This window comes from Heptranchias perlo, chromosome 7 (genome assembly GCF_035084215.1).
Source record: "Heptranchias perlo isolate sHepPer1 chromosome 7, sHepPer1.hap1, whole genome shotgun sequence".
In the NCBI taxonomy this organism is placed as follows: Eukaryota; Metazoa; Chordata; class Chondrichthyes; order Hexanchiformes; family Hexanchidae; genus Heptranchias; species Heptranchias perlo.
In genome coordinates, this window is record NC_090331.1 from 89,340,783 (window position 1) to 89,366,825 (window position 26,043).

At 46.7% G+C, this 26,043-nt stretch overlaps 2 protein-coding genes across 3 annotated transcripts in view; one reads left to right on the forward strand and one right to left on the reverse strand.

Moving 5' to 3' along the window:
• The window catches only part of LOC137323948 (neuropilin-2-like), a 124,564-nt gene extending 110,006 nt beyond the window's left edge, over window positions 1–14,558 (forward strand). Inside the window, exons 16-17 of one of the 2 annotated variants that reach the window (XM_067988093.1) lie at window positions 11,800–11,880; window positions 13,119–14,558. In XM_067988093.1, coding sequence (XP_067844194.1) covers window positions 11,800–11,880; window positions 13,119–13,444 — 407 coding nt within the window. In that variant the 3' untranslated portion in view covers window positions 13,445–14,558. Of the gene's footprint in view, window positions 1–10,034; window positions 10,151–11,799; window positions 11,881–13,118 lie in introns of those variants that run through there. The other variant, XR_010963475.1, reaches the window with a different exon arrangement.
• Window positions 14,559–23,634: 9,076 nt separating this feature from the next.
• On the reverse strand, window positions 23,635–25,784 carry LOC137324059 (clumping factor A-like). Its single transcript, XM_067988229.1, has 2 exons — window positions 25,764–25,784; window positions 23,635–24,675 (listed from the first exon to the last, which is right to left on the reverse strand). The coding sequence occupies exons 1-2, from the start codon at window positions 25,782–25,784 to the stop codon at window positions 23,635–23,637; spliced, it is 1,062 nt and encodes a 353-aa protein (XP_067844330.1).
• Window positions 25,785–26,043: the final 259 nt, after the last annotated feature.

Consider the following 26,043-nt stretch of genomic DNA (forward strand, 5'->3'; position numbering starts at 1 on the left):
CCGGTGTTATCACGGTGCTCCGGTGTTATCACGGTGCTCCGGTGTTATCACAGTGCTCCGGTGATATCGAAGTGCTCCGGTGATATCGCAGTGCTCCGGTGATATCGCAGTGCTCCGGTGTTATCGCAGTGCTCCGGTGATATCACAGTGCTCCGGTGATATCGCAGTGCTCCGGTGATATCACAGTGCTCCGGTGTTATCACAGTACTCCGGTGATATCGCAGTGCTCCGGTGTTATCGCAGTGCTCCGGTGTTATCACGGTGCTCCGGTGATATCACAGTGCTCCGGTGATATCGCAGTGCTCCGGTGATATCGCAGTGCTCCGGTGTTATCGCAGTGCTCCGGTGATATCACAGTGCTCCGGTGTTATCACAGTACTCCGGTGATATCGCAGTGCTCCGGTGTTATCGCAGTGCTCCGGTGTTATCACGGTGCTCCGGTGATATCACAGTGCTCCGGTGATATCGCAGTGCTCCGGTGATATCGCGGTGCTCCGGTGTTATCACGGTGCTCCGGTGATATCGCAGTGCTCCGGTGGTATCACAGTGCTCCGGTGTTATGGCAGTGCTCCAGTGACATCACAGTACTCCGGTGTTATCACAGTGCTCCGGTGATATCGCAGTGCTCCGGTGTTATCACGGTGTTCCGGTGTTATCACGGTGCTCCGGTGTTATCACGGTGCTCCGGTGATATCGCAGTGCTCCGGTAATATCACGGTGCTCCGGTGATATCGCAGTGCTCCGGTGATATCGCAGTGCTCCGGTGATATCGCAGTGCTCCGGTGTTATCGCAGTGCTCCGGTGATATCGCGGTGCTCCGGTGTTATCACGGTGCTCCGGTGATATCACAGTGCTCCGGTGATATCGCAGTGCTCCGGTGATATCGCGGTGCTCCGGTGTTATCACGGTGCTCCGGTGATATCGCAGTGCTCCGGTGGTATCACAGTGCTCCGGTGTTATGGCAGTGCTCCAGTGACATCACAGTACTCCGGTGTTATCACAGTGCTCCGGTGATATCACAGTGCTCCGGTGATATCGCAGTGCTCCGGTGTTATCACGGTGTTCCGGTGTTATCACGGTGCTCCGGTGTTATCACGGTGCTCCGGTGATATCGCAGTGCTCCGGTAATATCACGGTGCTCCGGTGATATCGCAGTGCTCCGGTGATATCGCAGTGCTCCGGTGATATCGCAGTGCTCCGGTGTTATCACGGTGCTCCGGTGTTATCACGGTGCTCCGGTGTTATCACGGTGCTCCGGTGATATCGCAGTGCTCCGGTAATATCACGGTGCTCCGGTGATATCGCAGTGCTCCGGTGATATCGCAGTGCTCCGGTGATATCGCAGTGCTCCGGTGTTATCACGGTGCTCCGGTGTTATCGAAGTGCTCCAGTGATATCGCAGTGAATCATAGAATCATAGAAGTTACAACATGGAAACAGGCCCTTCGGCCCAACATGTCCATGTCGCCCAGTTTATACCACTAAGCTAGTCCCAATTGCCTGCACTTGGCCCATATCCCTCTATACCCATCTTACCCATGTAAATGTCCAAATGCTTTTTAAAAGACAAAATTGTACCCGCCTCTACTACTGCCTCTGGCAGCTCGTTTCAGACACTCACCACCCTTTGAGTGAAAAAATTGCCCCTCTGGACCCTTTTGTATCTCTCCCCTCTCACCTTAAATCTATGTCCCCTCGTTATAGACTCCCCTACCTTTGGGAAAAGATTTTGACTATCTACCTTATCTATGCCCCTCATTATTTTATAGACTTCTATAAGATCACCCCTAAATCTCCTACTCTCCAGGGAAAAAAGTCCCAGTCTATCCAACCTCTCCCTATAAGTCAAACCATCAAGTCCCGGTAGCATCCTAGTAAATCTTTTCTGCACTCTTTCTAGTTTAATAATATCCTTTCTATAATAGGGTGACCAGAACTGTACACAGTACTCCAAGTGTGGCCTCACCAATGCCCTGTACAACTTCAACAAGACATCCCAACTCCTGCATTCAATGTTCTGACCAATGAAACCAAGCATGCCGAATGCCTTCTTCACCACCCTATCCACCTGTGACTCCACTTTCAAGGAGCTATGAACCTGTACTCCTAGATCTCTTTGTTCTATAACTCTCCCCAACGCCCTACCATTAACGGAGTAGGTCCTGGCCCGATTCGATCTCCCGGTGCTCCGGTGTTATCACAGTGCTCCGGTGACATCGCAGTGCTCCGGTGACATCGCAGTGCTCCGGTGACATCGCAGTGCTCCGGTGACATCGCAGTGCTCCGGTGATATCCCTGTGCTCCGGTGTTATCGCAGCGCTCCGGTGTTATCGCAGTGCTCCGGTGATATCGCAGTGCTCCGGTGATATCGCCGTGCTCCGGTGTTATCGCAGTGCTCCGGTGTTATCGCAGTGCTCCGGTGACATCTCAGTGCTCCGGTGATATCCCTGTGCTCCGGTGTTATCGCAGTGCTCCGGTGTTATCGCAGTGCTCCGGTGATATCGCAGTGCTCCGGTGATATCGCAGTGCTCCGATGACATCGCAGTGCTCCGGTGTTATCGCAGTGCTCCGGTGATATCGCCGTGCTCCGGTGTTATCACAGTGCTCCGGTGATATCGCAGTGCTCCGGTGACATCGCAGTGCTCCGGTGATATCGCAGTGCTCCGGTGTTATCGCAGCGCTCTGGTGATATCGCAGTGCTCCGGTGATATCCCTGTGCTCCGGTGATATCGCAGCGCTCCGGTGATATCCCAGTGCTCCAGTGTTATCGCAGTGCTCCGGTGATATCACAGTGCTCCAGTGATATCGCAGTGCTCCGGTGATATCGCAGTGCTCCGGTGATATCGCAGTGCTCCGGTGATATCGCAGCGCTCCGGTGATTTCACAGTGCTCCGGTGATATTGCAGTGCTCCGGTGATATCGCAGTGCTCCAGTGTTATCGCAGTGCTCCGGTGATATCGCAGTGCTCCGGTGATATCGCAGTGCTCCAGTGTTATCGCAGTGCTCCGGTGATATCGCAGTGCTCCGGTGATATCGCAGTGCTCTGGTGATTTCACAGTGTTCCGGTGATATCGCAGTGCTCCGGTGATATCGCAGTGCTCCGGTGATATCGCAGTGCTCCGGTGATATCATGGATGGTTCAGAGCAGCCATGGGCAGCACTTTCGATATGTGGTGTCACTGAAGATGAGGAGGATTGGGCCCTAGCCTGCCCCTGACCAACAGCACTGAAAGCTTGAAGTGTTAAGAAAAAAGTTAAAGGGACAGCAGTAAGTATATACCCAACAATTCTCCCAATCTAGCCGGGAGAATCCCAGATCATATTTGCATTGTGGACAAACCTTCCTAACTGTACTGCTTCATTGGAGTACATAGGAATTGTTAGAGGAAAAAAGACCAAGGTCCATCTAGTTGGCCTTCTACCATCCTGGTAATCGCCTGGTACAACAATAATGGAGTTGTTGATTAATCATAACAAACAATCTCTATCCATTAGTCTACACAGATCCAGACAGGTGGCAAGGAAAAGCCCCAGTGATAGAGAGCATGTAAATGGCACATTTATCATTCTCCACTAGGATATAAGATGTTCATACTAAACACCTTTTTTGTGTGTGTGTACTTTAAATTTCTTGTTTGTCTACCAATTGTGTAAATGTCAATCACCCACCAAACCTCTCTACTGGAATCATATTCCATCCAGGTCGCGGGCTTACCCCAGGGTTGCCAACATTGGTCGGACGTATTGCTCGAGGTTTCATTACATGATCTCCCGCCTCCAACCGCCCCGCCCAATCAAACTGCCTTTTCTCCCCCATCTCCAAAGTTTTGTAACTAATAAATGAAAGTATTCAAATTTTTTTTTAAAGAACACCATTTTTTTAACGCCCCTGTGATTTTTCTCTGGGGTTTTCGCTCGCAGTAACGTGCCGGAGATTAATCTTCAATTCCTGGAGACTCCAGGACAATCCTGGAGGGTTGGCGACCCCACTGTAGCCCCTCCTTTTCATTCAGCTCTATTTCCATGGATTCGTCCCATGTGCAGAGCGTTCAAGTCGATCTTGAGATCATTTTGTTTTGTTGACACAAGAAATAACAACATTATGAACCTTTCTTCAGAAGTTCTTAGTTAGGGTCTGCTACACTGGAAAGGTCATCTGGCCTGCTCGCTCTCTCCACCGTTTTCTGTTGCTCTTTCACATTTTCAGCTATCTGGGGTATTTATCATTTCTTTTATCAACACGTTTTAACAGATTCTGACGTGAGGAACTGAGCTGTTGACAAATCCTAGGTGCTGAGATTTTGTAGTCGTGAGCCACATTCGAGGGGCTGATTGGCCTACTCCTGCTCCTATTTCTTATGTTCTTATTCCCTGAGACATCATTGATTACTAATGATTGATTGGCATCTTTTCCCCATCTTTCTCTCCCTTTTCTGTATTGCTCCTTCTTTCTTCTCAGTCTGCCGTTAGAATTTCCAAGTGTTTCCCCTGTTTTGCCCCGTCCTGCTCGAGATTGGGAGGAAGCAAGTGGTGGTGAATCTGCAGGCCCTGTGGATTTAATAGAGAGCTTTCACTGGCGCTGTGCATGCTGGCAAAGCTCCACGTCCATTGAGTTGCCTTGTGTTTTCTCTCGCTCTGTAGTGCACAGAAGCAAGCCGGTTGCTAAGAATTACCAGCTCTGTCCACACAAGCATGAGGTCAGGGTCCTGAGGTCAAAGACTTCCCCCTCTCCCCAGTGCAGGAGAGTTGGTCGACCTGAATGTGCATCACTGTATCGTGTCGACTTTGCTTAGGAAGCTTGATAGATACTGATGGACTTTTCCAGTAACTTTAATCACCTGAGTTACTCACAGCCCAAGGAACAAGACTGCGTGGGTCCAGGCAAATCTTGTCTTTTGCTGTGTGTGGGGGTTCCTCATTTCTCAAGAGCCTCCTCTGGTCTAGTCTGTGGAATTCTCCACAACTGGTTCCAATCAGGGGGTGAGGGGTTGTGCTTCGAGTGAAGCATCTTGGGATTTTTTCGTTCTTCTCCCTCCTTCACAATGGAACGCTCTGTTGTCAAGAGGTTTTCCATCTCTGACTAAAAACCACCCCAAAAAACTCAACCCAACCGTGGCAGGCAGGCTTGAGTGACAGGCCAGTCGACCTAACAAGTTTCTGGTCAGTAGCTGTGACCATCTTTTGCATCCATTTTCCTCGTGGGGCGATCGCAAAAGTTATATTTTTTACATTATTTTAATTTGAAAACAGAAGTGTGCTGTAGATAAAGAAAAACAGTGAATGTTACACCTTGTTATCCCAGGGACAATTAAAGGCTCTTCATAGCTTGTTCCTGATGGAATATTCCGGGCATGCTTTACTCCAGGCACTAGTGTGTACGAAACAGATGCTGGGAGCACAAAAGGACTGGAGGAAAATTTCCCTGAAGGATTGCAAAATGTGGGGAGTGTGAGGGGCTACCAATGACACGGGGCTCCATCGCAGCTCTGTGATTGGTTGTTGCCTTTATTCATTCACATGACCCTGCTGTGTAGGATCAAGATGTGGTTACAGAAGAAGAGGCCAGGAAGCTGATGAGGCAAGTACAGGGTGTTAAAAAGAAAGAAAGACTTGCATTTATATAGAGCCTTTCACAACCTCAGGACGTCCCAAAGTGCTTTACAGCCGACAAAATACTCTTGAAGTTTAGTCATTGTTGCGATGTAAGAAACACGGCAGATATTTGTGCACAGCAAGGTCCCACAAACAGCAACGTGACGATGACCAGATCATCCGCTTTTAGTGATGTTGGTTGGGGGATAAATATTGGCCAGGACGCTTGGGAGAACTCTGCTGCTCTTCTTCAAAATAGTGCCATGCAATTTTCTATATCCATCTGAGAGGGCAGACAGGGCCTCAGTTTAACATCTCATCTGAATGAAAGCACCTTCTGACAGTTCAGCACTCCCTGAGTACTGCACCAGGAAATATCAGCCTGAATTTTATGCTCAAGTCTCAGGAGTGGGACTTGAACCTCACAACCTATTAACAATATAGAGGCTACCCACTAAACCACAGCTAACAGATAGTTAGTCAGTGAATGGAGAGCCTGCTATTAATGACTGACCAGCCCCAATGCTGGGATAGGGGCTAAATAGATAACGCATTACATAAGGGTGGAGTGTAATTTTTAAAGCAGGTTTTTTGCTGGAATGGGAGAGCAGAGTTAATTATAACACTAGATTCAAATGTCAGGCTGCAGTGTTCGATCTGGAAGGGGTTTATGCTGGGATGGAGAAACAGAGAGCTGATTGAAGCACCACAAGAGAGCTGAACATGTTCATTAATTCTGAGACCCCTAATTCCAACATAAAAGCTGCTCGATCGTTCACCAGAGCCTGTAGTTTCCTGCTGGCAATCCCAGTGGATGATGTTTAACGCATTTGTGTGACATTCCTCTCGCTGCTATTTTAATGCGGCCTTTAAGCTAATTAGTTAGCCTCTGCTAGAAGAGCAGATGGAAGAATGTCGCAAGCAGTTATCCAAACATTGATTTTCGACTCGTAACCTCATAGTCAGTTCCTGCCTCATACTGTCTTTTCCCTTGGGCCTAAATGATGAGGACAGGTTGCATAGACTGGGCTTGTATTCCCTTGAGTATAGAAGATTAAGGGGTGATCTAATTGAAGTGTTTAAGATGATGAAAGGATTTGCTAGGGTAAATGGAGAGAAACTATTTCCTCTGGTGGGAGAGTCCAGAACAAGGGGGCATAATCTTAAAATTAGAGCTAGGCCGTTCAGGGGTGATGTCAGGAAGCACTTCTTCACACAAAGGGGAGTGGGAATCTGGAACTCTCTCCCCCAAAAAGCTGTTGAGGCTGGGGGTCAATTGAAAATTTCAAAACTCAGATAGATTTTTGTTAGGTAAGGGTATTAATGAATATGGAATCGAGGCAGGTAAATGGAGTTCAGATACAGATGAGCTATGATCTAATTGAACTGCGGGACAGGCTCGAGGGGCTGAATGGCCTCCTCCTGTTCCTATGTCCTACTCCAGTATTATTAGATCACTCACGACGGCCATTAATGGGGCTCTCTCTTCGTGAAAAGTAATGCAGCAGTCAAGTGATGCAACGATGGTCTTCAGTGTGAGTCCGGTCATTGCATCGTGTGTCTTTGTTGGCAAATAAAAATGCCAAGCACTTTTTGCCGTGACGATCACTCCCCTTTAAATAGTCACTTTTATCATGTTTTTTTTAGGTAAGCAATTTCATGTTTTCCGTTTTCTGTTGAAATTTTAAAAATGTGGAGCTTGCTCTTCTAGAGTGTTATTTAATCTGGAATGTGGAGTTTTCCCTCAGTCTGGTGATTCTCTGCTCTAATATTGTTGACTGTGTGAAGAACTTACAAGCTCGTCCTCCAATTAAAAACCTGTCACCAGGAGGCAAGGACTGCTGGCCAGCCAATCAAGAATCTTGGATGTTGCTAAGCTTGTTACCACTGATTGATAATCCAGCCCCCCCCCACCGTCCCGTCCTCCGTGTTCAACCTTGTAAATGGTGCACAGTAAAAGCTGGAGGGAGAAAAAAAACCCCAGAGGCATGACGGATACTTGGTGTGTTTTATAGATGCCCAGTCTCTCCGCTCGAGTGAAGCTGGATGAGTGCATGTATCCCGTCTGCTGCCCTCAGGAGCAGCCTCAGGGCCTCCTGCCCAACGAGGAGATGGTGCAAAGGCCAGTCGGCTGCAATAGAAGAAAAAGAAAGAACTTGCATTTATATAGCGCCTTTGACGAGCTCAGGACGTCCCAAAGCGCTTTGCAGCCAATTAAGTACTTTTAAAAGGTGGTCACAGTTGTAATGTAGGAAACACAGCAGCCGAATTGTGCACAGCAAGATCCCACAAACAGCAATGTGATAATGACCAGATAATCTGTTTTCAGTGATGTTGGTCGAGGGATAAATATTGGCCAGGACGCTGGGGAGAACTCCCCTGCTCTTCTTTGAAATAGTGTTGTGGGATCTTTTACATCCACCTGAGACGTCCACCTCGGTCTAACATCTCATCCAAAAGACGCCACCTCCGACTGTGCAGCACTCCCTCAGTACTGCACTGAAGGGTCAGCTTAGATTTTGTGTTCAAGTCTCTGGAGTGGAACTTAAACCCACAACCTTCTGCCTCAGAGGCGAGAGTGCTACCCACTGAGCCAAGGCTAATATCACTGGCTGGCAATCTCTTTAACTGGGCTTTCCCTCATTCAAATGCTTTGGCACTTGGTCTTCAAGCAAACATTTAGAGGGACGGCATTGCAAAGCTATATTTTTGTTTAGAAAAAGGGAGAATTGAATGGTGCCTGTGTAATGGGTAGCTTGGAGTGGGAGGATTTGCAAAAACCGTGACGTTAAGTGCCCCTTTTAACGTGGATCTTAGCCATTTGGGATTTTGATTTCTCCCCAAAATCTCCGCAGTCAGTGTGCGATCGGCATGCCGACCCCTCCCCCTGTCCCCATGCTGCATCCATCACCCCCCCCCCCCCCGCCACTTGTGTCCTTTTGAGTGCATTGGGCTCATGCGGTTTGACTGTTACGTGCTTGTAAATGTGAATGTTACAGTGGGGTGGTCTGTACACTGCACCATGGCTCATCGAATACTCGGACCAGCTAGCACCCACCGAGGGAGCTCTCTGCTTGTTGCGTTCTGAATGTAAATGGACCGCCCTGGAGATGTACTGTGTGGAATGGAATAAAGATGCTATTTTTTTATACAAAAGACTTTCTGTGTAAAATCTCTTTGAAGTTACGGGCCTGGGAAATAAATCTTGCCCCATCTCCCCCTCCCTCGGGTCCTCCACGTGGGCTCCTGAAAGGTTGGAGCAGGTATCATTAAATGGACCACATACCAATTGCGTTCGGTTCACTCTACTTACTCTGAGCCAATGCTCGAGACCTACTCTATCTTGCTCATTCATTTATTCATCCCATCGCGTTGGACAGAAATCCCAACCCAGCCATGAAATTCCCAAGTACCATTCCCAGTTGGTCCTGTTGTACAAAAATCTGAATTCCCATGCGCCGTTCCCATTGTCCAAAAATCCTGACTCAGGTACGGAATTCCTGTGTACCATTCCCACTTGTTCCCATTGTACAAAATTCCCGACTCAGGTACGGAACTCCTGTGCAACATTCCAACTTGTTCCCATGGCACGGAAATCCTGATCCAAGTGTAGAATTTCTTGGCAAACCCACACACTCTTCCCCTTGTCATGCCCTTCCAAAAAAACATTTGACTAACTCCTCTCTGTCCAGCGAAGTATCAGAGCAACAGGATCCACCTGGAATAACATCTCAGGCACAGGAAACTCCAGTGTCCTGTTCCTGCCAGGAGAACTCCCTCTCGCTTATCGTAGGCCGCCAGTCGCGGAGCTACAGGTCCGCATTTAGTGGAAGGTGCTCAGTGTGGGGAACCTTGGGGGGACTCCTGTTTCGATCACAATGATGCCACTAACCATGGCGGCCATTTTGTAGCCGTATCATTTTGGATTGTCGTTACTGTACCACTGTTCCAAATATTTTAAACGGATTACTTCTGCGTTTTTAATTGTTTAAACACAAAGAATATGTGCAGAATTTAAAGTACTTTTGCCTACATTACAAGACTTCAAAAGCATTTCATTGGCTGTGAAGCGCCTTGGACATCCTGAGGTCGCCAAATGTTCTCCCCTCACTTCCCTGAAGACATCTGGTTACCGACCCTTCTGCCAGTGGAAACAGTTTCTCCTTATTTACTCTATCAAAACCCTTCGTAACTTTGAACACCTCTATTAAATCTGCCCTTAACCTTCTCTGCTCTGAGGAGAACAACCCCAGCTTCTCCAATCTCCCCACATAACTGAAGTCCCTCATCCCTGGTACCATTCGAGTAAATCTCCTCTGCACCCACTCTAAGGCCTTGACATCCTTCCTAAAATGTGGTGCCCAGAATTAGATACAAAACTCCAGCTGAGGCCTAACTAAGTTACTTCATTATTCTTTTCTTTCACCTTGTCCTATCTAAAGCTTCCAGCAACGTGTGTCCCCCTCAGCCGTGATGGTGGACTGATCCCAGGGCCTTGCCGCTGTAACTTGACACTGTCCACTGGAAGTGCGGCCTGAAATTTCCCTTCCAATTTCTTTCCCTGATGGGAACTGACAGCCCTCCGACAGGTATTGTCCCATAGTGGCGTTACTACGATCCTGGACGGCAGATCATAGAGGCTGAGCCTGTATCTTACCAATTTTGGGGGAAGGGAAGAGGCGGGAATCTTTACATGTACAAAATGTGTGCAAATTCAGCTGATCAGACTGACCTAATACACAAGGGTGTGACGTTACTCAGTGTGTTGGAGCCTACTGATGGTTAAATGAATGGTGCATTATTTAGGCCCATGTTCTCAAGAGTTCCTCGCACATTAACACACAAGGCCCTGCGTCCATCAACGGCAAACCTGCGAATTTGCACCCACGTGCTTCCCAGCTTGCAATTGTGTTAACGATGGCCACTGTAAGGGTGACTTTGAGGTGGTGGAGGGACTGGCCAGAGGGCCCGACACAGATCAGAACAGGAGACATTGTAAAGTTTACACTACTCATTAACAAGAGAATACTGCTTATAACAGTATTGTCACATTGGCCGATGAGACCATGCTATATGTAAGGCCGGGTGTTAAATATTGAGGAGATAAACAGCATTCAAGGAGATCGGGCCCAATCAAGCAGATGGGCTGAGAAATGGCAGATGGATTTTAATGTGGATAAATGCAAAAATAATGCATTTTGAGACAGGAAAACAGATGTGTGTGTTATGCACACCACGGAGGGGTGTCCACTAGCAAAGGGTGGAGAAGGAAAAGGATCCGTCTGTGGGTCGGTGAAGGGTTCCAGTCAATCTGAAGCTGCTATCGACAACTCTAATCCAAGCCCTTGGGAATGCATCTCAAGTGTATTTGACCATGAACAGGAGTAGGTTATTCTGACGCCTCAATCACTGGCAAGACCACATTTGCTGCGTAGTTCTGACCTAATATGCAAGGGTGTGACATTACTCAGTGTGTTGGAGCTTACTCATGCACTGAGTATGTGTTGATGTGTAGTAATTTGATGATTAAATGAATGGTGCATTATTTTGGCCCATGTTCTCAAGAGATCCTCCCAGGACTGAGCTTATCTAACGCACATTAACACACAAGGCCCTGCGTCCATCAACGGCAAACCTGTGAATTTGCACCCACGTGCTTTCCAGCTCACAATTGAAGGTCCTACCTTCAAAAGGACATCGATACATTGGAAAAGGATTGAGGAACGGAGTGACACGGAGCATTCCAGAACTTAGCAATGGGAGTCACGAGGAAAGACATGTCACAGTCCCCATTTTCGTTAGTTAAGGGTATTGAGGGATATGGAACCAAGGCGGTAAATGGAGTTGAGATTCAGATCAGCCATGATCTAATTGGATGGTGGAACAGGCTCGAGGGGCTGAATGGCCTCCTCCTGTTCCTCCACAGAGTTGAACTTTCTTTTATTGGGGAAAAGATTGTATCAAGGTCTTCAAAAACACTAAAGGTCACAGATAATATCGATAAAGCAGGCTATTTCATTTGACTTACACATGCTCTCTTTAAAACGTGGGTCACTGGGACATGTCAGCTATTTAACACCCTCTGTGCCCATAAAATCGGTCAGGAGTTACAACATAAATGGGAGACTGGACTTTTCTTCCGTAGCAATGCTTATGTGCCGTACCTTGACCCTGACTTAATCTTCTATTTCCCTATTTCTGTTACAGGGAGAGAAATGATCTCTAGTGATGCTGAAGGGACCCAATTCAAACCCAATGAGGAACCCAACACTTATATTTACAACAAAGGTAAACAGATTTTGAGACTCTATCTGCTTTTATTTTTCTAAATAGCAATCTTAAGATCCACCTAGTGGGTTTTTACACAAGTGTCAATTTGAAAGAAAGACTTGCGTTCATATCATGTCTTTCATGACCTCAGGACATCCCAATGCACTTTACAGTCAATGAAGTACTTTTGAAGTGTAGTCACTGTTGGTTGAGGGATAAATATTGACCAGGAAGAACTCCCCTGCTCTTCTTGGAAATAGTGCCATGGATTCTATTACATCCACTTGAGAGGGCAGACAGAGCCTCGGTTTAACGTCTCATCCCAAAGGCAGCACCTGCGACAATGCAGCACTCCCTGAGTACTGCACTGGAGTCTCAGCCTAGATATTCGTACTCAGGTCCCTGGAGTGGAACTTGAACCTTCCGACTCGGAGGCGAGAGTGCTACCCACTGAGCCACAGCTGGCACCTATGAGCAGGTAGACTGGGGGGAATCACAGAAGCAGTGAAGAGATCCACAGCTAATGACTTCATACCTGGGTGATGTCCTCCCTGCCCAATCTGATCCTTGCTGCACACATAGCTTCTCAGATAGATCAGGGTGACATGCCCCCGCTTCATTGTTCCTTCCATTTGGATAAAGTCTTCTTCTGAATCGTTTCCCCCTCTGTTGTGGAGCTGTTATTCTTCATTTGCCTGGTCAGAGAGAAGAATGAGGGTAACATCAGAATCACAGACAGGGTGTGAAAGACAAGAAAGCAGAGTGGAGATTTTGGTGCAATTTTAACCTTTAATTTTTCTTGTTCAATCTTGGGATGTGGGCGTCACTAGCAATTTTAATTTATTGCCCATCCCTAGTTGCCCTTGAGAAGGTGGTGGTGAGCCTTCTTCTTGAACTGCAGTCCGTGTGGTGAAGGTTCTCCCACAGTGCTGTTAGGGAGGGAGTGCCAGGATTTTGACCCAGCGACGATGAAGGAATGGCGATATATTTCCAAGTTGGGATGGTGTGTGATTTGGAGGGGAACATGCAGGTGGTGTTGTTCCCGTGTGCCTGCTGCTCTTGTCCTTCTAGGTGGTAGAGGTCGCGGGTTTGGGAAGTGCTGTTGAAGAAGCCTTGGTGAGTTGCTGCAGTACGTCCTGTGGATGGTACACATTATTGGATAGTATACAAGTTGTACCAAAATTGGGTGTAAACTCAGGTATAAAGCAGTCTTCTATATAATGCAATGATTTAACGATTACTTTTATTGATTGCAGATGTGGGATCTGACTTGAATGCAGGGAAAGATGAAGACTCAAGTACAGTGGTGCCCTCCGATGGGATGTCAGTCACGCCAACAACTGGAAAAGACAAGAACTGGCTCTACTCCCTGGACCCAATTCTGGTTACTATCATCGTCATGAGCTCCGTAGGAGTTCTTCTTGGGGCAGTGTGTGCCGGGCTCTTACTGTATTGCACCTGCTCCTATGCCGGCCTTTCAAGCCGGAGCTCCACAACCCTGGAGAACTACAACTTTGAACTGTACGACGGGATCAAACACAAAGTGAAGATGAACCAGCAGAAATGCTGCTCAGAGGCATGATCATAACGGAAATAGATAAAGGCCTTTTTTATTATCAGTAACTTGAAAGCAACAAACAAGAGGATGCAGTAAGTAGGGAATTGCCTTTAAATCTTAACCATTTTCATTCTGGTGTATTCAGAACCAGTCACACTTTCCCCCAGTTAAATGAGGAGGATATTTAAGAACCTCTTGCAGTCAGCACTAAAGAGCCTTAACTTGACTATTACCCCAAGGATACGAGCCATCATTACTGCCCTGACTGTGAACTTTGGGATGAAGTAAAAGTAGGCCAACTAAGGCTTCATATTGGCATTACTTCCAGAGACCATGACAAGGGTTATTCTGTTCCGTGCTGTGAAGGGAAGTCTTATCTCCTTCAAACTGGCCGTGATGCTGCGCCGTGCAGCTTCCTCGTGTTATTTTTTTGTCCTTCATATCGCTGACCCAATAGTTGAGGCCCACAACAGTTTGCTGGGTCCCAAACCGCAGGAGAATTCAAGATGGCCGATGTCACAATTTTATCTTCGGGGGCTAGTCGGCCAAATTGAAAAACGAGGCCCACAGCTTTATTGTTCGTTGGCGAGAAGCAAGCTTCAACCATTTAAGCAGAGCTTAAAAGAAACTATGGACTATATGCAGAGTGCCTTTGGACAAGCGCGATCTATTAGCTACGGCAAAGTAGTATTCACACGTCTCCTGTCTGTGACAGAAGAGAGCGTTTTATTGGACACTGTCTTGAGGCCTATGCAGTGTCTGTTGATGTCAGAGGACTTTATCTATTATTATTTAATATACAGTGCGTTGACATTCCGGACAGGGTTTTTCCCGACGTGGGGTTGGGGGGAGGGGTGCAAAATACATTTTTCTTTCTAGTTGAGGGTCATGGGATGAGAGGTATAAGGAAACACTGAATGACAAAGGCTGTATTTCGAGGTGAGAAGGAGATTGTTTCAAGGTACAGTTTTCTGGACACTGGCCTCCACTGGACTTCTTCTTAAAGTGGGCCCAGTTGTTTAACCCACCACCATCCATTGCAAGAAACAGACGCCAAGCCTGGAAAGGCTGAGCCAGCCAGTAAGACTTAAAAAAACAACAATTAAAGAAATGTGAGAATAAATGCTCACTTTTTGAATACTGGTTTTGTAATAGTGTTAATTGGCAGTGGTTCAGCTGATGCAGTTCACAGCTTTCAACGTTTTTTGTTTTTTGAACGGGAATTAGCATCAGATGACCCAGTACCTCTACTTATTTTTTTTTTTTTACGTCTTTATTGTTACAATATTTTATTTCTTTTTGTTCTTCTTTGGGTGCAATGCTGATAGTCAAATCCCCCTCACGTCTCTCTGAAATCTGGCTCCCTTCCCCCCTTCCCCCTCAATGTTCTCTCCTCTCCCCTTCTGAAATCATGCAGCCGTCCAGTTCCACAGGCACCGGCAGCTCTTTAGATACCTTATCCAAGTGGCCGCCTTCATCGGTGAGGTCTGGACAGTGACTGTTGGAAGACCATCTAATCAAGGAGGCACCAAAGCCAAGCTTGATGCTGTCATCTCAACGTCAAGTTTTTTTTACTTCATTCTTGGGATATGGGCATGGCTGGCGAGGCCAGTATTTATTGTTCATCCTTAGTTGCCCTTGAGAAGGTGGTGGTGAGCCGCCTTCTTGAACCGCTGCAGTCCGTGTGGTGAAGGTTCTCCCACAGTGCTGTTAGGTAGGGAGTTCCAGGATTTTGACCCAGCGACGATGAAGGAACGGCGATATATTTCCAAGTCAGGATGGTGTGTGACTTGGAGAGGAACATGCAGGTGGCGTTGTTCCCATGTGCCTGCTGCTCTTGTCCTTCTAGGTGGTGGAGGTTGTGGGTTTGGAGGTGTTACCAGCATGAGTCACTGGACAGCAAACAGGAGCAGGAGCCTTGTCCCATTTTTTTCCCTCCCGAGCCCGGACACAATTCAACTAGCATGCTGGCTAAGATCAGCTGACTCAGCATGGCCAAGATTTCAACCAGGGAGCTTCCCAGTCTGTGTGTACCAGGTCAAGGAATGAACTCAACCCATTTGAGCTGGGTTGAGACATTCAAACCCATGTTACATAGGACCCATAAAATCAGTATTCCTCCCATCGATGTGGGCTGGATATGAACCCAGGTCCCAGAGTGCCACCCAGCCCCCCACTCAACTTTTTATTGTCACAAAACAGTGTATGTAAACAGCCAGTTTCCTCTTAAGGTGTTGCCCCTGTTTACATGGGGTTTCTGTCGCACTTCCTCTGAAGTTACGGTGACAGAGCGGAAGCAGCTCCGAGGAAATTCCCGGCCAAAGTTTTTCAAGTTTGAGGGCATCATAAGCAAGGTTGGTTGGAAGAGGTACAGCACTGGGCACATTTCTTTCTCTGGAATACACGTTGTATTATATGGTGTACATCTCACACACACACATATATATAAATATATATATATACGGCACATCTATGATATATATTTGAATGTCTATGGTACGGTTACACATCCATGATGGCTAAGTCTTGTCTGTGATGCACAATTTATATCTGTGGTGGGCATTTCACATCTATCGTGCACGACACACAAACATGGTGACCACACCATATCTTATGGTGCACACTACATGGTGCACATTCCCCACTTGTGGTCTGGGTATTTAACCTCACTGAATCTTGTGCCCGTACCATGCGTACGGGCCCGGTCAGTGGCGAGAGGTTGATCAAGGTGCCCACTTGGCTGAGATGGTATCCCACCGCTCAACAAGTGGGAAATAGTGGGTGTGGACTCGTGTCCTACCACTTGGTGGTGTACGGAATTTTTGTGATGCCATCGTACATTCAAGCACTCAATGGTGGACTACATCGACACGTGAACTTTCTTGTAATCGTCTGTGGCTGTGCTGACAACAGTGTGTGTGTTTGAGGCAACTTATTTAGTTTAAATGATGAGGACAGGTTGCATAGACTAGGCTTGTATTCCCGTGAGTATAGAAGGTTAAGGGGTGATCTAATCGAGGTGTTTAAGATGATTGAAGGATTTGATCGAGAGAAACTATTTCCCCTGGTGGGGGAGTCCAGAACAAGGGGGCATAATCTTAAAATTAGAGCTAAGCCGTTCACTTCTTCACACAAAGGGGAGTGGAAATCTGGAACTCTCTCCCCCCGAAAAAGCTGTTGAGGCTGGGGGTCAACTGAAAATTTCCAAACTGTGATTTGATAGATTTTTGTTAGGTAAAGTTATTAAAAGATATGGAACCAAGACGGGTAGACGGAGTTAAGATACAGGTAAGCCATGATCTAATTGAATGGCGGGACAGGCTCGAGGGGCTGAATGGACTACTCCTGTTCCTATCTTGTGAATGGCTGCGAGGACTAGCAGTCCTGTTGGATGGTATGGGGAGGGGTCACTGTCCTTGCCTGGTTTTGGGTGGATCACTACTGCTGGCGCACCTCCCCTCCTGGGAGGTGTTTCAGGCCTTGGGTAGGGACTTCTGTCAAGTGGGCCTTCTTTGAGTTCCGGTTGTTGACGAGTTTTTATGGCCTGTTGGTGAATAATGGCAGTGACTCAAGATTACTGAGCCTCCCGTGAGGACGCAAATGATTGTTTTCCTTGTAGATTTGAAATACTGTCTTAATAAAGTCATTGTAAAGGAATACAGCTATTCTCGAAACTGAATACATTACTGAAGAGTATTGAGATATTTCCATATGATGAATGCCTCAATAAAAAAATTCATCATAAACATGTACAAATGAGAAGATTTGCACACTGAAGTGGGTTTTTTTAGTCTACATTTAGATTTTTATTGTGTGAAAAATTAACAATTTGGGTCACTGCCAGTCTGCAGGTCCATTTACATTCTGCAGATGTCTGCCTCTCTATCTGTAACTCTGTGGCAATGCTTTAAGTGTCAGCTGTGGCTCAGTGGGTAGCACTCTCGTCTCTGAGCCTAAACAATCTCTAGGTTCAAGTCCCCCCTCCAGAGATTTGAGCACAAAATCCAGGCTGATACTTCCAATACAATACTGAGGGAGTGCTACACTGTCAGAGGTGCGGTCTTTCGGATGAGATGTTAAACTGAAGCCCTGACTGTGCTCTCTGGTGGACATAAAAGATCCCATGACACTATTCAAAGAAGAACAGGCAGAGTTCTCCCTGGTGCTGTGGTCAATACTTATCTCTCAACCAATATCACTAAAAAATGATCTGGTCATTGCTGTTTGAGATGTTAAACTGAGGCCCTGTCTGCCCTCTTAGGTGGATGTAAAAGATCCTGTGACACTATTGGAAGAAGAAGAATAAAGGAGTTATTCTAGTGTCATATTTGGGCCAAGCACGTGCTGGTTCTGAGCATCACAAATGTTTTGGTGAATCACAGCGCACCATGGAGTCCATAGAAGGCCGACAGATAATATGGGGAACCAGAGCCTGATGCTGATTGGTGCTTTGGGTACTTGCCATCACATTATCTGCCTCTAAATGTCTTGGTTTGCCCTCTATGCATCTGTTTGGCTCTTTTTCTATATATCTCTGACTGTCTATATTCCTCGTCTGTCTCTATCACTCCCTCCCTTTATCAGTCGTTCAATATTTCTGTTTGTCTCTCTATATGTCTTTGTCCGTCTCTCTGTACCTCTCCCTCCCCCTCTCTATCCCTCCCTCTATATACCACAGTCTATCTCACCCACCTACCTACGTCCCTCTCATTCAATATTTCTGTCTGTCCATCTGCCTCTGTCCTTCATTCTGTATGCCCCTAACTCAGTGGGGGAAACTCCTGTCAGGAGAGCAGTTACACCACAGGTAAAGGGAAGGGGCTGCATAAATTGAGAGCAGGCCCCTTGCCCACTGGCCTGGAATCTCAGCGGTCTGTTACGTTTTGTGCGCTGGGAGAATTTATACCCGTTTGATGCCTCGGCCTCATCAGGCCCCAGATTTCATGCAACAATATTTAAATAAATTTCAGTAAGCAATGAGGGACTTCAGTTGTGTGGAGAGACTGGAGAAGCTGGAATTGTTCTCCTTAGAGCAGAGAAGTGTTAAGGGGATATTTAATAGAGGTGTTCAAAATTAGAAGGGGTTTTGATAGAGTAAATAAGGAGAAACCGTTTCTAGTGTCAGGAGGATTGGTAACCAGAGGACACAGATTTAAGATAATTGGCAAAAGAACCAGAGGGGAGAAGAGACATTTTTTATGCATCAAGTTGTTGTGATCTGGAATGCACTGCCTGAAAGGGTGATGGAAGCAGATTCAATAATGACTTTCAAAACAGAATTGGATAAATACTTGAAAAGGAAAAAATTGGAGAGCTATGGGGAAAGAGCAGGGGAGTGGGACTAATTGGATAGCTCTTTCAAACCACAACACATATACACACACACACACACATGCATACACACGACACGCACATATATAAGCACACACACACATACACATTTAGTGTCGGCATTCCAAAGACATCCATCTATTCATGAACTGGCAATGCGGCTATGCTGGGGTTTTCATTTGCTGAGGAGTTAACTTCCCACAGTTCTATCAATGGGTTCAGGCCTATAACAATCGGCTTGCCATTGGGTACAGTTTGCCTCCAATTTGGAGCAGTCCTCCAAACACCTTGAGCAGTGCTGGAGAAGACCAAGGGAGAAAATTGGGACAAAGAACTGAGGAACCAAAATGGCAGGGGATGGGGAGAGAAAATGTGAAGTTCAAGGATGTTTACGAGTGAAGGGGGAGGAAGAAATAGTAACAAGAAGACCTAGTAACCAGCACGAGAAAGATCATTCAGTTGAAATCAAGCGTGGTTCCTAACGAGACCTCGGCGTTCCTCCAATTCCCATCCCTGATTCTCATCGCTCCACCATTGGCGGCCGTGCCTTCAGCTGCCCAGGCCCTGAGCCCTGGAATTCCCCTCCCTAAACCTCTTTGCCTCTCTCTTCCTTTAAGATGCTCCTTAAAACCTACCTCTTTGTCCAAGCTTTCGGTCACTTGTCCTAATATCTCCTTATGTGGCTCGGTGTCAGATTCTGTCTGATTATGTTCCTGTGAATTACCTTGGGATGTTTTACTACATTAAAGGTGCTGTATAAATGGATGTTGTTGTTGTTGTTGTTGTTGTTGTTGTGGGCTATTCGGAATTAGCAGGGTCACAAAAGGGATATGACAGATGGCAAAACCAGTGAAAACCCATCATAGAAATTGGTTAAGTTCACTCATTAGTAATGACAAAATGTGACTCTCACTGAAGGAGGAAGAAACCTCTGAAATCGTGCTGTTGAACCTCAAGGGCCTCGTGTGGCAGAGTCTGATTTTTTAATGAGGGGAAGGAATGGAAAAAATAAGCTCTTGGATAGAAACGAGAAAAATAAAAGATCTATACTTGGAAAAATATATCGGGAATGTTTGATTCAATAAGTGGGAGCGATCTGTTTCCTGTAAACCAATCTTTCCACGATTTATAAAGGAGGTCAGTCCTCCTCAGTCTGATTTGAACTCCCCCGCATTTTGCCTCTGGAGAAATCAATTCAGGAATGTCCCAGAGGGTTGTCATTTGCTTAATCAGTAATAAGCTGGATGTAAGTATCAAAGCCAAGCGGACGGAGGGAGCCGGGCTTCGGAGTTGTTCAGATTCACACTAATTAAAGTCACAGTGTGGTCGTTGTGAAGATGCCTGAAGTTCACTCAACAGTCTGAGTCAATTGTGGGCCTCAGGGAGAAGGATGTAAGGATGCAATCCTGTCAACCATTGTGCCTTGTTCTTCACAAGTTGGTCCTTGTCTCTCAATGCCAAGGACAAACTCTAGACCGGCTTCAGTGATTATTGCACAGTGCGCACATTAGAGCAGTCAAGCATCTGGATTCGGTCTGTGTAACTTTAAAAAAAAAAATCATTTTTGGGATGTGGGCGTCGCTGGCAAGGCCGGCATTTGTTGCCCATCCCTAATTGCCCTTGAGAAGGTGGTGGTGAGCCGCCTTCTTGAACCGCTGCAGTCCGTGTGGTGAAGGTTCTCCCACAGTGCTGTTAGGGAGGGAGTTCCAGGATTTTGACCCAGCGACGATGAAGGAACGGCGATATATTTCCAAGTCAGGGTGGTGTGTGACTCGGAGGGCAGCTTGGAGATGATGTTGTTCCCATGCACCAGCTGCCCTTGTCCTTCTAGGTGTTGGAGGTCGCGGGTTCGGTAGAGTTCAAGAGTTCAAGAAATTAACATAGTAAAGTACACGACTGGATTGACACAGACAGAGAACTGAGGTTGTGTGTTTTATGAAGCAGAAATAAAGGGCCGACCAGGTAGAGAAAGGCTGTTAAGTATACTGTGAATAGAAGACATGGCGGGGGCAAGGGGGGTGGGGGGGATTTGAATCCTAGCCGCCTGGCGGAAACCAGGCCTGGTGGGCAATTAGAATCGCCCCGGTCACTTCGCTGCCCTGGAGCCGCTGGGAGCTGACCTGCCGTGATTTTCACCTGCTCACCTGAGCAGGCAGCAGGGACACCTACCCAAAACCGGCGGGGTCTTTTTTAACATGTCCATTGCTAACACACACAAATGATGGACCTACATCGTACAATGTATTTCCATAATTTGCATGCAACCATGATACGCCTACCCAGGTTTGGGTGGACACAACTAAAGGTGGGGATTGCCAGAAATGATGGAGGGGAAATCTGATTGAGGTGTTTAAGATGATTAAAGGATTTGATAGGGAAGATGGAGAGAAACTATTTCCTCTGGTGGGGGAGTCCGGAACAAGGGGGCATAACCTTAAAATTAGAGGTAGGTGGTTCAGGGGTGATGTCAGGAAGCACTTCTTCACACAAAGGGGAGTGGAAATCTGGAACTCTCTCCCCCTAAAAGCTGTTGAGGCTGGGGGTCAATTGAAAATTTCAAAACTGAGATTGATAGATTTTTGTTGGGTAAGGGTGTTAAAGGTTGCAGAATCAAAGCAGGTAGACTGAGTTAAGATACAGATTAGCCCTGATCTAATTGGATGGCAGAGCAGGCTCGAGGGGCTGAATGGCCTCCTCCTGTTGCTGTGTTCCTCGGTGAGCGAGGGTTTAGCAGAGTCTGTGGTTGTCAGGGTCTGTGCCGGAGATTTGAAAACATTCTGCTCTTCAATCCCAGTGTTAGTACGGCATGGGTTAAAATACGTAGCTCCATTCAGCATCCCCAGGCCAGGTACAGTATGGCCTAAACATAGGATAAATCTTTCACAACAACCATCTATCGAAACCTCATTTTAAAACATCCCCTACTGCATCTGAGTAGCATTTCCATCTCCACATCAACCAACCTTGCGGCCTTTCTGAACGATACAACCAATTTGACTCTAATTATTGCCAAATTTGAAGTTGTGTGCTGTGGACTCAGGCCCACAGGCATCTGGATTGAGACAGTCTCAGACTGACTCTCAGCATTGAGACAAGAGACTTACATCCTATCAGTGTGGATTGGATTTGAACCCAGATGGTAAAGGGTAGTGTACTAATTCACTGCACCAGCCAGTTCCCATTAGCTAATTGTTTTTGTTTTGGTTGAGTTTCTGGGATTCTTATTTCCTAGTGTTATGGAATTACAATGGGAGACAAGCGGAACCCCTGAGGAATCTTCTCCCTTTGATGTCCTAACCATGTAGTTCCTGCATTTATAATGTATGCTGTTCCAGTGCAGTGTAATAGATACACATTTCCCCTCTGTAATAAACGTCTTTTTAATGAGAAACTGGCAGCAACAGAAGAGTTCCTCAGCTCAACCTCAGGCCCAGATGGGAAGTGTTTCCTTTCAGTTATAAACTCTCAACCTCACCCCTTCATCGTTTGTGAGATCCCATTCAGATTGCCCAGCTCTCACTTACTATCTAAAAGTCTGTCCAAGTAGCACAATCAATACTTACTGGTGAGCACACTGGTCTCCCACCCCAATACCGTCTGTAGGGTGGGACTTGATAGGTAACTGGCCCTCGCTGTCATTACGATGGCACAATGTGCTGAAGCAACTGAACGCTGTTCCCTGGCGTGGAAGGGCACAGAATCGAGACACTAGAAGCAAGAACTCGAGGTGTGGTCTGACCATTCAGATTGGTCAGGGCTTCCCCCTGACTTATAATGAACATGTTTTGGCTGTGTAGAATGTGTAGTTCAACATTCTATTGGCTTTCTTGATTGCTCCTCTCCATTGGTTGGACATGTTGAGTGTCAGGTCTATGGTGCTCCATGCACTGACTCTTCGATCTTGGATGTGGTGTTATGGGGCAGTCGCTTAACCTCAGCTCTGAGAAGGAGGAAGCATCAGAGAGACAATAACTGCTTCTCCAGGAGGTTGGTGGACAGTTTTTGGATCAGGCCTCTTGGCTGATGATGATTCACGTCATGAGGGCATCCAAAATATCTTCTCATTTCTGCAGTCTCGGCGTATATTTATTTCAGACTCTTTTCCAAACCCCAACACTGAGATTTAAGAGCTTAATCCACCAAGCGCCCTTCTGCGCTGTATTGTTGGAGGTGCTAACTCTGGCTCAGGGAACCATGGTCCCTCTTTGCCTAATCAGAAGATACTTATGGACGAGGAAGACCATTCAGCCCATTTTAAGTAACTATTCAGAAAGACCCCAAAGTGGCCCCATTGCAGAGTCCAATGGTTTTGCCCACTCCAGATCTTCACTCTTCGTGTGAAGAAGAATTTCTTGTTAGCGGCCTTACATTTACCTTTTACTAGTTTGAATCTGTGTCCCGTCTCCTACTCCAGCTATTTAATTTCAATGAGTATTCCAGCTTTACCTTCTCCATTCTCTTTATCTTATATACCACTAAAAAACAATTATAACCTAACCCACCCATTGGGATCGAGTGCAATGCTGGTTTTGCACCCAGCCCAATTTTATTCTCCATTACAGTCACTGGAGAGTAATATTGGGAGGGGTTTACAATCGGCGTTCCACTTGATCCCATGGGATTCCCGCTCAGCCACTTAAGTTAAAATTACCCCCCCCCCCCCCCCCCCACCACCACCGCCTCTCAGATGCCTCCCGCCAAGGTTGAAAAGTTCAATGCCAGGAGATTAACTGACATTGTCCCTCATCCGCTCTTCGTGGGACCTGCTTGGTGAAGACTGATTGGTACTTCATTGGCTGTAAAGTGCTTTGGGATGTCCTGAGGTTATGAAAGGCGCTGCATAAATGCAACTCTTTCTTTCAGTATCTTGCCCAAGTGGCCATTCAGCCCACAAACCTGACTTGTTGGTCATGGAGGGCATCGCATCTGAACTGGATCATTTCCTCGCCCGATGAGGAATATTTAGAAGATTTAGTTTGATACGTGATCAGAGAATGACACGTGACACACTTTAAAAACCACACAAGCATTGCGAGAGTACTACAGTCAGTATCCTGGATCGATTCCGTGCTACAGTCGGTATCCTGGATCGATTCCGTGCTACAGTCGGTATCCTGGATCGATTCCGTGCTACAGTCGGTATCCTGGATCGATTCCATGCTACAGTCAGTATCCTGGATCGATTCCGTGCTACAGTCAGTATCCTGGATCGATTCCGTGCTATAGTCAGTATCCTGGATCCATTCCGTGCTATAGTCAGTATCCTGGATCGATTCCGTGCTACAGTCGGTATCCTGGATCCATTCCGTGCTACAGTCGGTATCCTGGATCCATTCCGTGCTACAGTCGGTATCCTGGATCCATTCCGTGCTACAGTCGGTATCCTGGATCGATTCCGTGCTACAGGCGGTATCCTGGATCGATTCCATGCTACAGTCGGTATCCTGGATCGATTCCGTGCTACAGTCGGTATCCTGGATCGATTCCGTGCTACAGTCGGTATCCTGGATCGATTCCGTGCTACAGTCGGTATCCTGGATCCATTCCGTGCTACAGTCGGTATCCTGGATCGATTCCGTGCTACAGTCGGTATCCTGGATCGATTCCGTGCTACAGTCGGTATCCTGGATCCATTCTGTGCTACAGTCGGTATCCTGGATCCATTCCGTGCTACAGTCGGTATCCTGGATCGATTCCGTGCTACAGTCGGTATCCTGGATCGATTCCGTGCTACAGTCGGTATCCTGGATCCATTCCGTGCTACAGTCGGTATCCTGGATCGATTCCGTGCTACAGTCGGTATCCTGGATCGATTCCGTGCTACAGTCGGTATCCTGGATCCATTCCGTGCTACAGTCGGTATCCTGGTTCGATTCCGTGCTACAGTCGGTATCCTGGATCGATTCCGTGCTACAGTCGGTATCCTGGATCGATTCCGTTAGAACAGAGAATTACAAAGAATTACAATGTACAGCACAGAAACAGGCCATATACCAACTGGTATATGCTGCACACGAGCCTCCTCCCACCCCTTTTCATCTAACCCTATCAGCATATCTTTTTATTCCCTTCTCCCTCATGTACTTACCTAGTTTCCCCTTAAATGTGTCTATACTATTCGCCTCAACTGCTCCTTGTGGCAGTGAGTTCCACATTCTAACCACTCTCTGGGTAAAGAAGTTTCTCCTGAATTCCCTAATGGATTTATTAGTGATTATCTTATATTTATAGCCCCTAGTTCTGGCCTTCCCTGCAAGTAGAAACATCTTCTCTATGTCTACCCTATTGAATCCCTTCAAAATTTTAAAGACCTCTATCAGGTCATCCCTCAGCCTTCTCTTTTCTAGAGAGAAGAGCCCAGCCTGTTCAGTCTTTCCTGATAAGTATAACCTCTCTGTTCTAGTATCATCCTTTTTTGCACCTTCTCCAGTGCCTCGAAATTCTTTTGGTGAGATGGAAACCAGAACTGTACACAATACACTAACCCAATTCCTGCAGAAAACACAGTAGAAGGCACATAAAGCATACCAAAAATAATGGGGAACCAAGGGATAAATGAAAGCGAGGAACTTAAAACAATTAATATCACTAGAGAAAAAGTACTGGACAAACTAATGGGACTAAAAGCCAACAAATCTCCTGGACCTGATGGCCTACATCCTAGGGTTCTAAAAGAGGTGGCAGCAGAGATAGTGGATGCATTGGTTTTGATCTTCCAAAATTCCCTAGATTCTAGAACAGTCCCAGTGGATTGGAAGGCAGCAAATGTAACCTCACTATTCAAGAAAGGAGGGAGAAAGAAAACAGGGAACTACAGGCCAGTTAGCCTGACATCAGTAGTTGGGAAAATGCTGGAATCCATTATTAGATCGGAGAGGGAGACATCGGACATCGGAACAGTTTCACCAGACCTGAATCAGAAGCGTTGGGCAAGCCGCCCAGGTAAGTTTAAAATCGTTCTAATTACTTCATCTATCACAGGTAAAGTGCCCTAAGTACCTCAATGAGGTACATTTGGCTCTTTAACTGTCATCCCGCCGGCTTTAATTGCCAGAGGGACATTCGTTTTGGGGTCGCTCGCGCGCACACAGGTGGGTCCCTGGGAAACTCGGAAGTCGGCGGGTTGGAGCCAGTTCTGAACCTGAACCTGAAAGGATTTCCACGATTTTCAGAGCCTCCCCGCCCTCAACGCACCCACAATTGCCCCCTAAAATCACCCGCATTAAGTGAGTGGGCAAGAAGGTGGCAGATGGAGTATAATGTGGGGAAATGTGGTAGGAAGAATAGAAAAA

What these genes read in the sequence shown, in the direction of transcription:
- LOC137324059 (XM_067988229.1), bottom strand. Translation starts at nt 25,784, where the DNA reads ATGACAGTTAAAGAGCCAAAT. An exon ending in TGACAGTTAAAGAGCCAAAT is followed by an intron (nt 24,676 to 25,763) that starts GTACCTCATTGA and finishes GAATCGATCCAG; the next exon opens with GATACCGACTGTAGCACGGA.